Source organism: Melanerpes formicivorus, unplaced genomic scaffold, assembly GCF_026170545.1.
Source record: "Melanerpes formicivorus ecotype bairdi unplaced genomic scaffold, bMelFor1.0.p_v2 SCAF_98, whole genome shotgun sequence".
NCBI lineage: Eukaryota > Metazoa > Chordata > Aves > Piciformes > Picidae > Melanerpes > Melanerpes formicivorus.
The window spans coordinates 1,152,216-1,166,423 of record NW_027142450.1 but is presented as its reverse complement, the minus strand read 5'-3'; the positions used below and the strand labels follow the sequence as shown (position 1 = coordinate 1,166,423).

Below are 14,208 nucleotides of genomic sequence, written 5' to 3'. Positions count from 1 at the left end.
TAACAGCTAAAGTTTGGTAGAAAACACATATTTAAGTTCATTTATCCTTTTGTTTTTTACCTTCTACCCATTGGCAGATTAAGAGACATCAAAGAACCTAAATCTGTAGTCTGAGTCATACATCTGTTTACAGAGGGAATTGATATAATGGAATTTACAAGCTTTCTGACTTAGGTTACCCACTTTACATTTTTCTTGTGAAAGTTGTGAAACATTCTGTCCACTAAGATGTTGTTTAGGTGGTTATTGGAGTTAAATAGACTGTTCTAGAGCATCATGTCATGCTGGTGATGATCCTGTTTTTTAAGCAGGCCTGAATCCTGTTATGTGGCAGAGTGTAATTAAAATGTACTTTTAAAAAGCTCTCAGTCTCTCCAAAGCCAAATACATGGTCATTAAGAATGATACTTCTGGCAAACAGTAAAAGTTAGTCTGTGGGCTGAGTCAGAAGACAATCTGCATTTCCATATGCACTGTTGTCATTAAAAAACTATTTACAGAAACTATTGTTCTTCTTAATTGCTGCTCTGAGCATCAAGATGCTCAGAGAGGGGAGGGAGGTTTTAAGGGTGTAATGTCCAGTGTGCTCACCTGTTAGCATTGATACCTCTTTTAGCCCTTTAAAGCCATAGTTAAATTAAAAGTTGGAAGAGTTAGTTGACAGCTAACTGCTGGCTAATGTTAACTTCTAGTTTAATTGAGCAGGATCATCTGGCAGCTTTGTGCTGTTTCAGTGCCCAGCTAAAATTATGTGGGATGGCTATAATAACATCTTTTGGTGACCAAGATACATACTGCAAAGTGATATTCTTTTGTTACTATACTATATACATAGGATATATTTAATGGTTTCAAAGCTAGCAAAGATCCCATATGAACTGATTGTGAAGTTAATTTATAAATAGGTTTTGATAGTGAAGGAGATAAAGCACATGTTGGTATATTGTGCTAAGAAATCAGACCTTTCTAACTCAAGACATTAGGAACTGTAGGACACCAAAGCTGTTCATACAGAGATACCTTAACATAGGGTTCTGTGCAGTTATGTGAATGATTATCAGGAAGGTAGCTCTGAATAGCAAAGAAAGCCCCAAACCCTCTGAAACAATTACATTTAAGTTTCCTAGTATGCACAGTGTTTGAATTTCATTTTCATTTGGTATTTTTTCCTAATAGAATTATAGAAAGTAGTAAGCTTACTCAAAACCGGATTTTGAAGAATAAAATACTCTCTGCATGATAAGTAGTAGATTTCTAAAGAGTTTTTCCAATCTGTAATGAGATTTTACTCAGTCTTCTATAGAGGTAGTCACAGGACCAATGCTCAGAGTACAAGCGAGAAACACATAAGTAGGCAGGATTTCACAGAATCACCGAAACATTCAGGTTGGAAAAGACCTTCAGGATCACCAAGTCCAACCTATAATCCTACTCTACAAGGTTCACCCCTAAACCATATCCTCAAGCAACACATCCAACCAGCCCTTAAACACATCCAGGGCTGGTGACTCAACCACCTCCCTGGGCAACCAATTCCAGTGCCTTACCACTCTTTTGGTGAATTTTTTTTTTCCTAATGTCCAGTCTAAACCTACCCAGTCACAGCTTGAGGCCATTCCCTCTTGTTTTATTGCTAATTACCTGAGAGAAGAGACCAGCACCAGCCTCTATACAGTGGCCTTTCAGCTAGATGTAGACAGCAATGAGGTCTCCCCTCAGCCTTCTCTTTTTAAAACTAAACAGTCCCAGCTCCTTCAGTTGCTCTTCATAAGATTTATTCCCTAGGCCCTTCACCAGCTTCATTGCCCTCCTCTGCACTCACTCCAGCACCTCACCTCCACATTCCTCTTGTACTGTGGTGCCCAAAACCAGACATAATACTGAAGGTGTGGCCTCACCAGAGCTGAGTACAAGGGGACAATCACCTCCCTACTCCTGCTGGACACAGCATTTCTAAAGCAGGCCAGGTTGCCATTGGCTTGCTTGACCACCTGGGCACACCGCTTGGTCATAATCAGTTGCCTGTCAATTAAAGGGACCCCCAGGTCCCTTTCTGCCAGGCAGCTTTCCAGCCACACTGCCCCATGCCTGTAGCATTGCTTGGGGTTGTTGTGACCAAAGTGCAGGACCTGGCATTTGACCTTGTTGAAGCTCATCCTGTTAACGTTGGCCATGGATCCAATCTATCCAAGTCCCTCTGTGGAGCTTCTCTACCCTCATGCAGATCAACACTCCCACCTAACTTGGTGTCATTTGCAAACTTATGGATGACACACCCTGTCATCATCAAGGTCATTAAAAAAGGTGTTAAACAGAAGTGGTTCCAACACTGAGCCCTGAGGAACACCACTTGTGACCAGCTGGACTTAATTCCACTGACCACCACTCTTTGGGCCCTTTCACCCAGCCAGTGCTTTATCCAGCAGACTGTGCTCATCCAAGCCACAAGCAGCCAGTTTGTCCACGAAAGTTCTGTGGGAAATGGTGTCAAAGGCTTTTTGAATGTCTAGGTAGACAATATCCACAGCCTTTCCCTCATCCAATACTCAGGTCATCCTGTCATAGAAGGAGATCAGGTTGGTCAGGCAGGACCTGCCTGTCATAAACCCATGCTGACTGGGCCTGATCCCCTGGTCGTCCTCTATATGGTGTGTAATAGTGCTTGAGATAATCTGTTCCATGACCTTCCCTGGTATTGAGTCAGACTGGCAGGTCTGTAGTTTCCCAGATCTTTCTTTCTGCCTTTTTTGGTAGACAGGTGTGATTCTGTGATTTGCTGCCCTCCAGTCCATTTGGACCTCCCTAGTTAGCCAGGACTTCAAGTAAATAATGGAAAGTGCCTTGGCCAGCGCATCTGCCAACTCTTTCAGCACTCTTAGCTGTAGCCCATCTGGCCCCGCAGATTGTGTGCATCTAAGCAACGTAGCAGATCACTGACCACTTCCTCATTCACTGTGGTGAACTTATTCTAATTCCTCTCCCTGACTCCCAGTACATGAGGCTGGGTGTCCAGGGAACTGCTGGTTCCAGTGCTAAAGACTGAGGCAAAGCAGGCATTGAACACCTCAGCCTTATCCTCATCCTAAGTCACATGTTTCCCTCTGCATACAGCAAAGGATGGAGATTTCCCTTAGTCCTCCTTTTGTTGTTAATGAATTTGTAGAGACATTTTTTATTGTCCTTAGCAGCTGTAGTGAGGTTGAGCTCTAGCTGTGCTTTGGCTTTTCTAATTTTCGCCCCGCATAGCTTCACTATATCTTTATAGTCCTGATGAGAGACCTGTCCCCCCTTCCAGGAGTGCACCTTCCCTGGTCAGCTTCCTCACCAGTTGTGTCAGGATATTACCCTCCACACACCCCAAGACTGTTCTGTCCCTGCTGCATTGCATTTCCAGCAGACATCCAGAAAGTCAGTTTCCCACGAGAACAAGGAGTAGCGATTTTGAGACCTCTCTCAACTGCTTATAAAAAATTCCATCTACTGCTTCATCCTGGTTGGGTGGTCTATTACAGATTCCCACCAGGATATCACTCTTGCTGGCCTTACTTCTGATTTTTACCTATAAGGACTCAAGCCTATCATCACCTTCATTAATTTACATGGTTTCATACGTCTCCCTAACATAGAGGGCCACTCCACCACTTCTTTTTCCTTGCCTATCCCTTCTGAAAAATTGGTACCCAAACCCATTTGATTAATGAAAGCAACAAAAAACACCACCAAACATCAGAAGTTTGTGTTTGTAGGCTGATCAGAAGAATAGTTTGCTATGCTTTTCTTCACCTCTGAAGTCATCCGAGGCATGAAGATGAGTCACGGACTCACAGTATTTCACTTCCCAGACTTCTCCGTACAATCATGAGTATTACATTTATCCTGTTGGACACAAATTACTTACAACAGATTCAGGTATATTAAGAAAAAAAAACTACCACTGATCATAAAATGTTAACAATATTTTTTTAAATGAACCAGGCTCTTAATTTTGACTTATTAATATGCACAACTACGATCTCACATCATATAATTTGGATACTATTTTAGAGGAACTTGTAAATAAGGAGGAAGGTATCTTTTCAAGAGAAAGCAACATTGTTTGCTTGACGTTGTTGAGCTCCAGAACTTTCACATGTGATTTTTAGTATATAATTGTACTCATTTAAAACCCCTTCTTGCCTGCTTTACTGAAATTCCAGTGTCAAGTTGGACATAAAAGTATTCATAATCATACAATTTCATTATTATGATTTCAAGAAAACTTCTGCGTACAGAGTTAACAGTATCTCTGAAAGCAACCACAAAAGAAATTGGCATACTTATAAAAAATAAACTTGTGCATCTTTGAGTATGTCTTCCAAGTGATTTGTTTTAAGGTAATGTGGAAAATGTGTATTTCATACAAAAAAAAACCCCAAAATGCTTTTGAGTTTCGCATCAGATGTTACTTCAGCATAACTGGAGAAATATTTTTAAACCAAATGATTTTAACTGAAAATCTTTTAGTGGCATACTAATATTGTCATTAACTGATCCTCTAAAATTCTAAGTGATCTTTTACTGATTGCATTTGCTTTTTCTTTATTTAGAGAGAGAGAGAGATGCATGGTAATTCTACTTTTGGAAAGTGCTCGATGGCAAACTTTAATTCCTGTGTAATAGCCAATTAATTCTCCTCCTAAAATAGATTTAGCATCTGTTTAAATACACAGGACTTTTAAGCATCAGTTTACTTTAAAAATTATTCCTACAACTACAGTGGAATTACTTTCAAGAAACAGTTATCTTTGGTGCTTCAGTCTAGTCTTTTGCAGATGTAGCCTTGCAAGCCTCAGAGCTTGGAGAAGGGACTCTGCTCTGTTCATGTGTATCTCTCTCTCTCTCTCTCTCTGCTCTTGCTTAACACTGTGTTAAACAAAAGGATGTTTTTCTGCCTTGCATTTGAGACAGTTAAAAGCTAATCCTTACATAGTGTGTATTTTGAAGTGTTTTCATTGATTAACACGAAGACTTGCTCTTCTTCCTGTGCTGTCTTTGCAGTTTATAGGATGCAGTCATGTTATGCTTCTTTTAATTTTAAATGACCGTTTGCTTTGCTTTTCCTTCTTTTTGTGCTACAAACATAGTGGATTTATGGTCTGTAGGGTGCATTATGGGCGAAATGGTTTGCCACAAAATCCTCTTTCCAGGAAGGGACTGTATCCTTGTGCTGCTGCAGCAGGTTGAATTAGTTAGGAAGTGATTAACCTTTCTATTGATGTTGTGTCATGAAAATGCATATTGTATAATTTTATTTTTTTTTATTAAATGAACATGGATTTTTTTCTCGTGATACACTTGGAAAAAAAATTAAGAGCTTCATTTGTATTCAGGCTGCACCTAGCAGTAGGACATAGTCTCTGCTGGTCCTGTAGTTAGCATTCATTCACCTTCACTCATTTTCATTACACACGCTTTTTATGGTCACTTCATGTGTGTGTTTCTAGATATTTTATTTACTTTATTTTAGTAACTATCTTTTATGTTAATACCATTGCATTTTGTTTTCAGTTGACATTTGGTCAGTTGGGTGCATCATGGGAGAAATGATCAAAGGTGGTGTTTTATTTCCTGGTACAGATCGTATCCTTACCTTTGGCCTAGGATATAGCTGTAAAAGGTCAAAAGATGCTGCAGCGATATAGTTCCAGATTAAGGTGGTTCTAATTTTTACAATACTGCCTTTTCAAAGTAGAATTTGCTAGTTCACTACTTTGGTTGCAGGAAGCTGCAAAAATGTCTACAGTTATACCATGTAAAGCAAAACCAGCATCAATGTGTATGACTGCCTTTAGAGATCTAAGCAAGATGAACAAAATACCACTTTGTCAAACAGGCATCTTTTTCCTTTTTTTCTTATTTTCCTTTATTCCTTTTTTCCTTTATTCCTTTTTTTTCCCTCTTTTATTTTTTTTCTTTTTCCAATTTACTATAGTGTCTGTCCATTGCTTTCAGATGTTACCACATGTAAGATTTTTGTGTTTTGTTTTGTTTAGGTAGTGTTTTAATGATTCACATGCATTGATTTCTGCTTTGGAGATCATTTTTATGTAACTACTTACTAATCTTCTTTAGTACTCAAATGTGTAAGAAGTTGTTACTCTTAAGTTCTACAGGACGTTTACAAAAGAATTCTAATCAGCTTCATTAGTTTTATATTTTTGTATGCAGAAATGATTCTGCAAACAGCTTTCAGAGATATTTGGTACTTCTGTCTGTCTGTTCTGTGAATGGCTTGATGGTGTTTGTATGGGTTGTCCTGTGAATAGTGCTTCAGACAAAGCATCTATTTCAAACAGATGGGATTGAAACTTCTGGATCATGTAAAAATGTTTTGCAATCTTATTTGTTTTACTGGTAGTTAACACCAATTTTTGAGATGCTATCAGACATCTTTCCTACTATTGCTTCAGGTGAACTGTGTAAGAATTGATACAGTTCCCTTTAGGGGTAAAGATTTTGAGGCACAGTGAAGAGATGCAGGGCGTCCTTGCTCTCACACAGCTCTTTCATTGCATGAGCTGCAACGTGCTTAGCTTTAGGCATCTGATTTGCTATCCTGGCTTTTCAATTTAGGCTCGTTGCCATATAGTAGAAATACTTCTTTTTAAGGCCCACACGTATAAACTCATTATATAGAAGTTTGCTGTTAAGTTTTTAAGAACATAAGAGGGGGCCTGCTACATCCCACTGAAGGTGTAGGTAATCCCTGTATCCAGCCTTGGACGTAGCTGAAAAGAAAAAGCTGAGGAGAGTATATGAATGAGATATGAGTATATAAAATTTTACCCAAGCTCTCTCCCAGTATTGGAACCATCTGAAGCTTGGAATTCCTGAGCCAAAATTTGGTAAATTATTCTGCTGTGAACTGGTCAGTGTCCCCTATAACTTACAGAAATTTTCAGTTAAGGCGTTACTTACGCAGCCTTGAAACTCTTCCTGCTGCACTAATGTTTCTGACAAAATCATCACTGAGCTATGTGGGCCAATTTTTATCCTTTGTGTACCCACTGGTGCTCGGTGTTGCATGTCTGCAGTGAGAGATCATAACTTGGGAGACTCCAGGACTGGGCTGAAATATCACAGTGAAAACAAGAAGCACCTACAAGGGGTAGTTCTCAGAAGTGCCTTGGTGATGTGTAGTAGCTTCAGTGCTCTGAATACTTGCTCAGATCACAACTGAGTTCTCCAGTGACCAAGAGCACCTTTATTTAAATTCACCTAATACATTTTGTGAGTCTTTCCATTTACACTGTTTATACAAAGAAGTATATCCTTTGCTAGTTAATGATGATTTTGAGAAAAATACAGGTTGCCTTGGCTGCACTGTCATATCCTTGCTTTGTTTCACTGTTTTCTCTAAGAAGATAATAACTAATTAATGATGAGAAGCTTGATATGTTATTATAATTTTCTGTATTTTCTCTCGGTGGTTTTTGTGTTGTTTTTACATAACTTACTAGCTAAAAATTGGACACAAGTGTTTTTCTTAGCTGTGTAACCTTAGATATTGATCAATGGAATAAAGTTATAGAGCAGCTAGGAACACCATGCCCTGAATTTATGAAGAAATTGCAGCCTACTGTCCGAACGTACGTGGAGAACAGACCTAAATATGCTGGATATAGTTTTGAAAAACTCTTTCCAGATGTTCTTTTCCCAGCTGACTCTGAGCACAATAAGCTTAAAGGTAAGGTGCATCTTCCATGTGTTGTCTATTTAAAAAGTTTTTAAAACTCTCATAGTTTTGAACAGAAATGTATCTTGAGTTTTTTTTCACTATAGAATCATCCTGTCATGGGTGAACGTACTGGCAGTGCTTACCTCCACTTTCTCATCTTCTCTAAAATAGCTCCTATTCTGGAGGTAACCTTTATAAAGAAAAAAATAAATATAGATGTTCCTGTCAGGGACAGAAGCCAACATGTCTTATAGGAGAGTGAGGTTCTGGAAGGTGGAATAAAAATGAGATAGGGATGAAAATAAAAGTTGATATTCGTAATGTGTAGATATTCTGTAGTTACTGAAATAACTTGCTGGCTCTAAGAGTCATCTACTCAGTGGAGTCACAGCTTCCCTTATTTTCTGTGACTAACAGTACGTGGCAGATTTTTTCCCCTATAAACTTTGGAGAGTGGTGGTAGGTGCATACCCACTGCTGTTCCAAACAAGGCTGTACTGCCAGCTAAGGTATAATGCCTGTAAGGCTGTCACACCAAGGGGGACTGAAAATGTATAGTGAAACATGCCCAACTCCTTCCCCACCTGTGTTACTCTATTCTTGTTTTATTTTTTCCCATCAATGGAACACTTCTCCTTTTGAGCCTTGAAATGCTGTACTATGTGCACTATATATGGCACTAGTCTAAACAGAAAATTTCACTTTTGCAGCAAGTCAAGCAAGGGATTTGTTGTCAAAAATGCTGGTTATAGATGCATCTAAAAGAATCTCTGTGGATGAAGCCCTGCAGCACCCATACATCAATGTTTGGTATGATCCATCAGAAGCAGAAGCTGTAAGTTCTTGTTTTAGGGCTCTGATTAGGAATATACTGTACTAAAGCAAACTTGTGAGCTTCACCTGTTTCAGTATGGTTGATGTGCCCTTGAATGGGGTCTGAGGTATTTAGTCCTGGGCAGGAGAAATATCTTCATTAGTTGTACCAGTTGACAGTATTCTTAAAATAGCAAGTGAGCATTTCAACAAAATCCAAGTACAAGACCTTGAGCTTTCAGTTCTTAACACTACTGAACAGAGGGACTAAGAATATGAGAAAATCGTGATTTTCTTTCTTTTCTTAAAAAAAAAGGTGGTTAGTTGTTGCCCACTAAGAATAGAAAAGATGCGTGATGTAGAAAGTGCAGTTAGAATTCTGTTGATCTTTAACAGGTAGTGGGAAAACTTACTAATTAACAGTAGGTAAAAAGTGCTGTTTGGGCTGGAGATGGCTGCACTTAGGAGCAATTTTACTGGACTGTTCAGTTCCTGGTTTAATTCTTGGAGTAACATAAGCAAAGCTGGTAACCAGAATAACTTTAAAACGGGCAGCAGCATCTAGCAAATAGGCTGAGCCCAAGCATGGGAGAACATATGAGCATGAAAATCCAGTATTTTTAAACCAAGTTAATATTCTGAATGCTTACTTTAATTTTTCATTTATTCTGGTTCTTATATCTCTTTTGATTGCTTTATCATGAGTTAGTTTTATTTTTCAGCCTCCACCAAAGATACCAGATAAGCAGTTAGACGAGAGGGAACACACGATAGAAGAATGGAAAGGTAAGAACAGCATTTTAAATGTAACAAGACTTTAGGGAGTAGGCTGTGCCCCAACAATTACTGTTATTAGGTTCTTCTGAGCAACCTAATGGTCTTAAACTGCTTGGGAAGGCGAGGGAATAGATCCGTGCCTCACAACTTTCTGATTATTGAGACACTAAAACATTTTCCTGCAGAGGTGCCAAACCTTTGTAGTGAAGTTAAGACCTTGCAAGTCACTTTCTGCAAACCATAAGGCAGCATTTTTAGGGAGGGTAAATCTGGACAAACTGCTACAGCAGCAAAGGGTGCAGGAATTTGACTAATGTAAGTCTCAAGTAGGGACACTAGTATTCAAGTGGAGAGCATATTACCAGTAACAGTACATTTCAAAAGCAAGCACAGGATTTGAAAGCAGCCGCCATAAGGAGTGTTAGTAATGGGTAAGAGAGGTTACAACTGGTGTTGGAGATGCTCATGGTTATGAGCTGTGGGATCCTGAGAAAATAGATGGGGTTGAGGTGTGGAACAGATCTAGTATGACATAAGACTCATCGAAGAGCACGATCATTAGTGTTTATTAGTGGTTTAGTATGTATATTTCCTGAGGTGTAAAATGATAGAGTATGAGAGGAACATTGTTGTTATTTGTAAACCTTGTGCTTAATTTTGAAATCACTTCCGAAAACGTGGTATTATTGCAGAGGTTTTAGTGCTAAGAAAAAATGCAGAACTAATGTTGCATGTAAGGAAGAATTAAGTGCACAAGTCTGTAAAATCTAGTACTGCCGTACTTCTAAGTTGTTCTGTATTAGAAACTGAGTTTTACTTGTAAAGGCAGAGACAGGGAGAATGATGACGTTTCCAAGCACAGTTATTTCTCTTTGGAAGCAGATGTGCTGAGGGTATTCCAAGCAATATGGAATTTATTTTCGAGACTCCTGCTGCCCTGGAAATTATAATTCTTAAATGCTTTTCCCTTCTGAACTATTTGTACATTGCATTAGTTTTCCAGTGACAGATAACAAGTAGTATCCTGACAGTTCTTAGGAGTTACGTTGACCATGTTTAGTACTTTTTTTTTATTGCTGCTTCTGTAGTCTTTTCTGAAGCTGAAAGCTGAAGTCTTTTCTGGATGATGTCTTTGGCCTGGAAAACGTCTGGCTAGTACACAGGTTGTGTGATTGATTCATGTTACAAGCACTTCTAACCTTTAAGATTAAGGAACTTCCATATCTGGAAGATGAAGTTGCTGCTTTCATTGGGAGCAGCTATTTATATGCCAGTACTGTATTCCATTTTATGGTGACCTGGACCTCTTGCTGTTGCTGCTGAGGAAATTCAGTGGCAAATGTGAGCTGGGAGAATGGCAGAGTGCTGGTTGGGCTTGTTCATACCTGTTCCTTTGGGGACTGCTGATTGAGTTTATCTGTGCCAAAGAAGCCATTGATAAAAACTGAGCAATTCTAAACAATAATAAACATATGAAATTTAGATGTACATTTTAATGAGAGATGTCTTATTGATCCAGTCTTGCCTTCCTTTCTCTGCATTTTCAGAGTTAATATACAAGGAAGTCATGGACCTGGAAGAGAGAACCAAGAATGGGGTTATACGTGGACAGCCAGCCCCTTTAGGTTGGTTACAATAAAAGCACAGTGCATGGCTCCACTGAGTTGTAGGTCAGGAGGGAATAAAGCCGTTCAAGACATCCAAGAGTAAACTACCTCAGAAGTACGACTCTAAAAGACCAATAACCTCTTGAATTCTCTTTGGGATGTTGTTTGTTTGAATGGAGTATATGGGGTTGACACCTCTTTTGATTAATCTGGTAAATTCCTCTGTCACTGTGTCCCCCTCTGTTGTTCATGTAGTTTGGCCCTCGAGAAGCGGCTTGGCACTCTATTGCCACAGTCTGGTTAGATGTGTAGCTGGTGCAGTTTCAAATAAATATCTAACCACTACTTACATCTGTTAAGTAAGGAAATGGGATTTCTAGGTTGGAAATTTATGGAGCACTTTCACAGACTGTTGCTGACTTTTGTCCCCATTTGCTGCCCATTGACAGGACTTCACTTGTGCTATTAAAAAATTGTGACAGAGTTAGACAGCTTTTGCTGACTCTGCTCAGAGTTCACTGAGGGCCAGACTCTGGGAAAGTCCCCATGTACCTGAGGCTGAACATATGTGATGTGGCTGGACACCAGCTATTTCCCAACCTGGAGAGGAGGATCTGACAGGAAGAAAACCAGACCCCTTCTTTCTTTATGAAAATACATCAATATAGTCTAGCATTTTTGTAGGATATCTTAGTTCTGGCTTTATGCAGTACTGTCTCTGCTTTGTGACTTTTAACCTTCAGCCATTAGCAGTCCCTGTAATTTAACAGGCTTCATGCCATGTGAGTCTTTTGGTTCTTGAGTTACCTTTAATTAAGCCCCATGTCAAAGGCTTGTGGGCTTTATTTAGATTGATAATAGATAGAGACACGTCTTCAAACTTGCTGAAACAGGGGAAAGGAATGACAATTAGGAAGAGACAGACTAATGCAAGTACTGAACCCTGCAACTGTATCTGCAACTCATTTGCTGTTTTGTTTCTCATAGCACAGGTGCAGCAATGATCAATGGCTCTCAGCATCCATCTTCATCGTCATCTGTCAATGATGTGTCTTCAATGTCAACAGATCCAACATTGGCCTCTGATACAGACAGCAGCCTAGAAACTTCAGCTGGACCTCTGGGTTGCTGTAGATGACTACTTGGTTTTTTGGGGGGTGGGAGGGGGGTCCTTCTAGTCGTTAATAGGGCACCTTTAAAATTTGGTGGTATTTTTGAGTGTTTTTTCAAAAATAACTGTAGAATTCATTATAAAGTGCTGTAATTTTAAACTGTAAGTTGTGTTAAAAGCAGCCTTTTTTTTTGTTTTTGTTTTTCCCCTCCCTGTAATTAACTGTAAAGTATTAAACCTGATAATTTTTATTGTGGTTTTAAAATCTGCATATTTGCTTTGCTGTTATGCTGCTGATCTTATTTTTAATTGTTTTTTTTTTTACTGAATTTGTAAGATTTGTTTTATCAAAGCACATATTAATGTTGTGGTCATTACCCTATAATGAATTATTTAAGATTTTATAGGTTTAAATTCTTTTTTTTTTAATTAGATTTTATTCCATATGTTTTGTTCATGATATCCTTCAAAGTTTTATGCTTGGTCATCTGTCCATGTCCAAGTTTGGCGAAGGGGGGGGTGGGGGTGGGGGAGAGAATTCAGTGCAGTCAGTTGTAGTTTTGGGCATAATGCTGTGGTGCTGGCAATTAACAAAATCCTCTTATTTTGGCCACTTGCCTATAATACTTCAGTGAAAGCAACAAGTAGTACTTGTTAATTTATTTTCCTTTTCTAGAAAAAAAAACAGTATCCAATCCTTTGCAAAGTAACTTCATCTGAATGGTTTAGTGAACTTCAGAAAGCAAAGCATATCTCCAAAGCTGCAGAAATATCTAGCCTAACAAAATAATGTGATGTTTTCTGCAGAGCCGTGGCATGCCAAATCTTGTGATCACCATAAAACACGAGGATACTTCATGAATAATACATTGCAATGCAAATAAACTGTTTACTTCTAGCTTGTAGCCTGGTTTTGTACATGCAAAATGAAGTGTATCCAGGATGTTTAGACTGCCATGAGGGAAAGCTAATATGCTGTAGCTATACTTCCATGTAAGATGTGATTCTTGGGAGTTCTGTTTCTTACTAGTTTTGTCTTCTGAGGCGAGTGCTTTTTGGGGAGAAGAGGGAACGATCTGAATGCATAGGGGCAAAACTCAGCTGTCTCCACTGAAAGTAACTGATTGCTAGAAACCATTAAGGGGTAGGGGGAACCTCAGGATTTCTGTAGCTAATGCATTAAGTGAGCAATATATGCCATCCAAAGGAGGGAGAGGCAGTGCTATATAAATTAACATTTATCTTTCATTTCACCATGAGACTCGTGTAGCAGAAATCTTAATAGTGATTCATTTTAAATCATAAATATTCAGTAGTTTTCAGCACTGAAGTTCCAGATTTCAGTACAGTTTTTAAACAAAAGATATATTGAAATGCATAGAACAGTTACTAAATAGTCATGTAAAATGGTGCTGCTCCTCACAGAAGTATTTTAACTGTTTACATTTTATATTTACAGAATGGTTTATGTAAAACTGACTTAAGTTATGTATGAGTTAAGCAATCATTTGGAATTTATTCCTTTGGAAAATGCAGATTTTTAGTGAAGCTAGGCTGTATTGATTGCCTTGTGTAGATTCATATTTTGTGTAGTGAAATAGAATGTGAAGAGGAATTTAAATTGGTGATGCTCACAAAAATGAACATTAAACAAAATTATCCAGAAGTCTTGCCAGGTGCAGAGCATAAACAAATAATATAACTGGCTGCAGAGGCCATCCAGGAATGCCTGGTGATCTTCAGTGTGGTTCCTTCTGCTTGTTGGGTTAAGTAGGTATCTTGGCGACGTTCTGATGGAAAGAGGGAAATGTCTTTACAGTGGTTTCAAAAAAATGGAAGCGATAGTGATGCTTTCAACATCTAATGTGTCTCTTTAAAAAACATGCAGGGTTACAAGGAATGGTAATGGCTCAAAGATGACTAAATTGATAAACTGCGCAGTTGTTTTTGCTGGCCTGGCTAGACTGCTGGTAAGTGCTGTGTGTGCGTATAATTTTGCTTTCCTCACTTGTATCCAATACTTCAAGGTTGCCTTTCTAAACCACATTTGTTAAGGCAATCGTTTTTACAGGATCCTGCCAAATTGTATATTACCTCAGAAGAGGCAGGACGTGTTTGGATTTATCTAGCACTGGAACATAGAAAATCTTCTCAAGTTGAACAGAGACCAATAGAATGGTCTA

The 14,208-nt window shown here is 38.8% G+C and overlaps 1 protein-coding gene across 5 annotated transcripts in view; it reads left to right on the top strand.

Annotated features, from left to right (window-relative positions):
- The window catches only part of MAPK8 (mitogen-activated protein kinase 8), a 46,433-nt gene extending 33,510 nt beyond the window's left edge, over window positions 1-12,923 (top strand). For 2 of the 5 annotated variants that reach the window (XM_068166217.1, XM_068166216.1), the window contains exons 7-12: window positions 5,548-5,619; window positions 7,544-7,726; window positions 8,428-8,552; window positions 9,253-9,316; window positions 10,855-10,932; window positions 11,907-12,923. In XM_068166217.1, coding sequence (XP_068022318.1) covers window positions 5,548-5,619; window positions 7,544-7,726; window positions 8,428-8,552; window positions 9,253-9,316; window positions 10,855-10,932; window positions 11,907-12,052 — 668 coding nt within the window. In that variant the 3' untranslated portion in view covers window positions 12,053-12,923. Of the gene's footprint in view, window positions 1-5,123; window positions 5,196-5,547; window positions 5,620-7,543; window positions 7,727-8,427; window positions 8,553-9,239; window positions 9,317-10,854; window positions 10,933-11,901 lie in introns of those variants that run through there. The other 3 variants (XM_068166218.1, XM_068166219.1, XM_068166220.1) reach the window with 3 other exon arrangements.
- The last annotated feature ends 1,285 nt before the right edge of the window (window positions 12,924-14,208 follow it).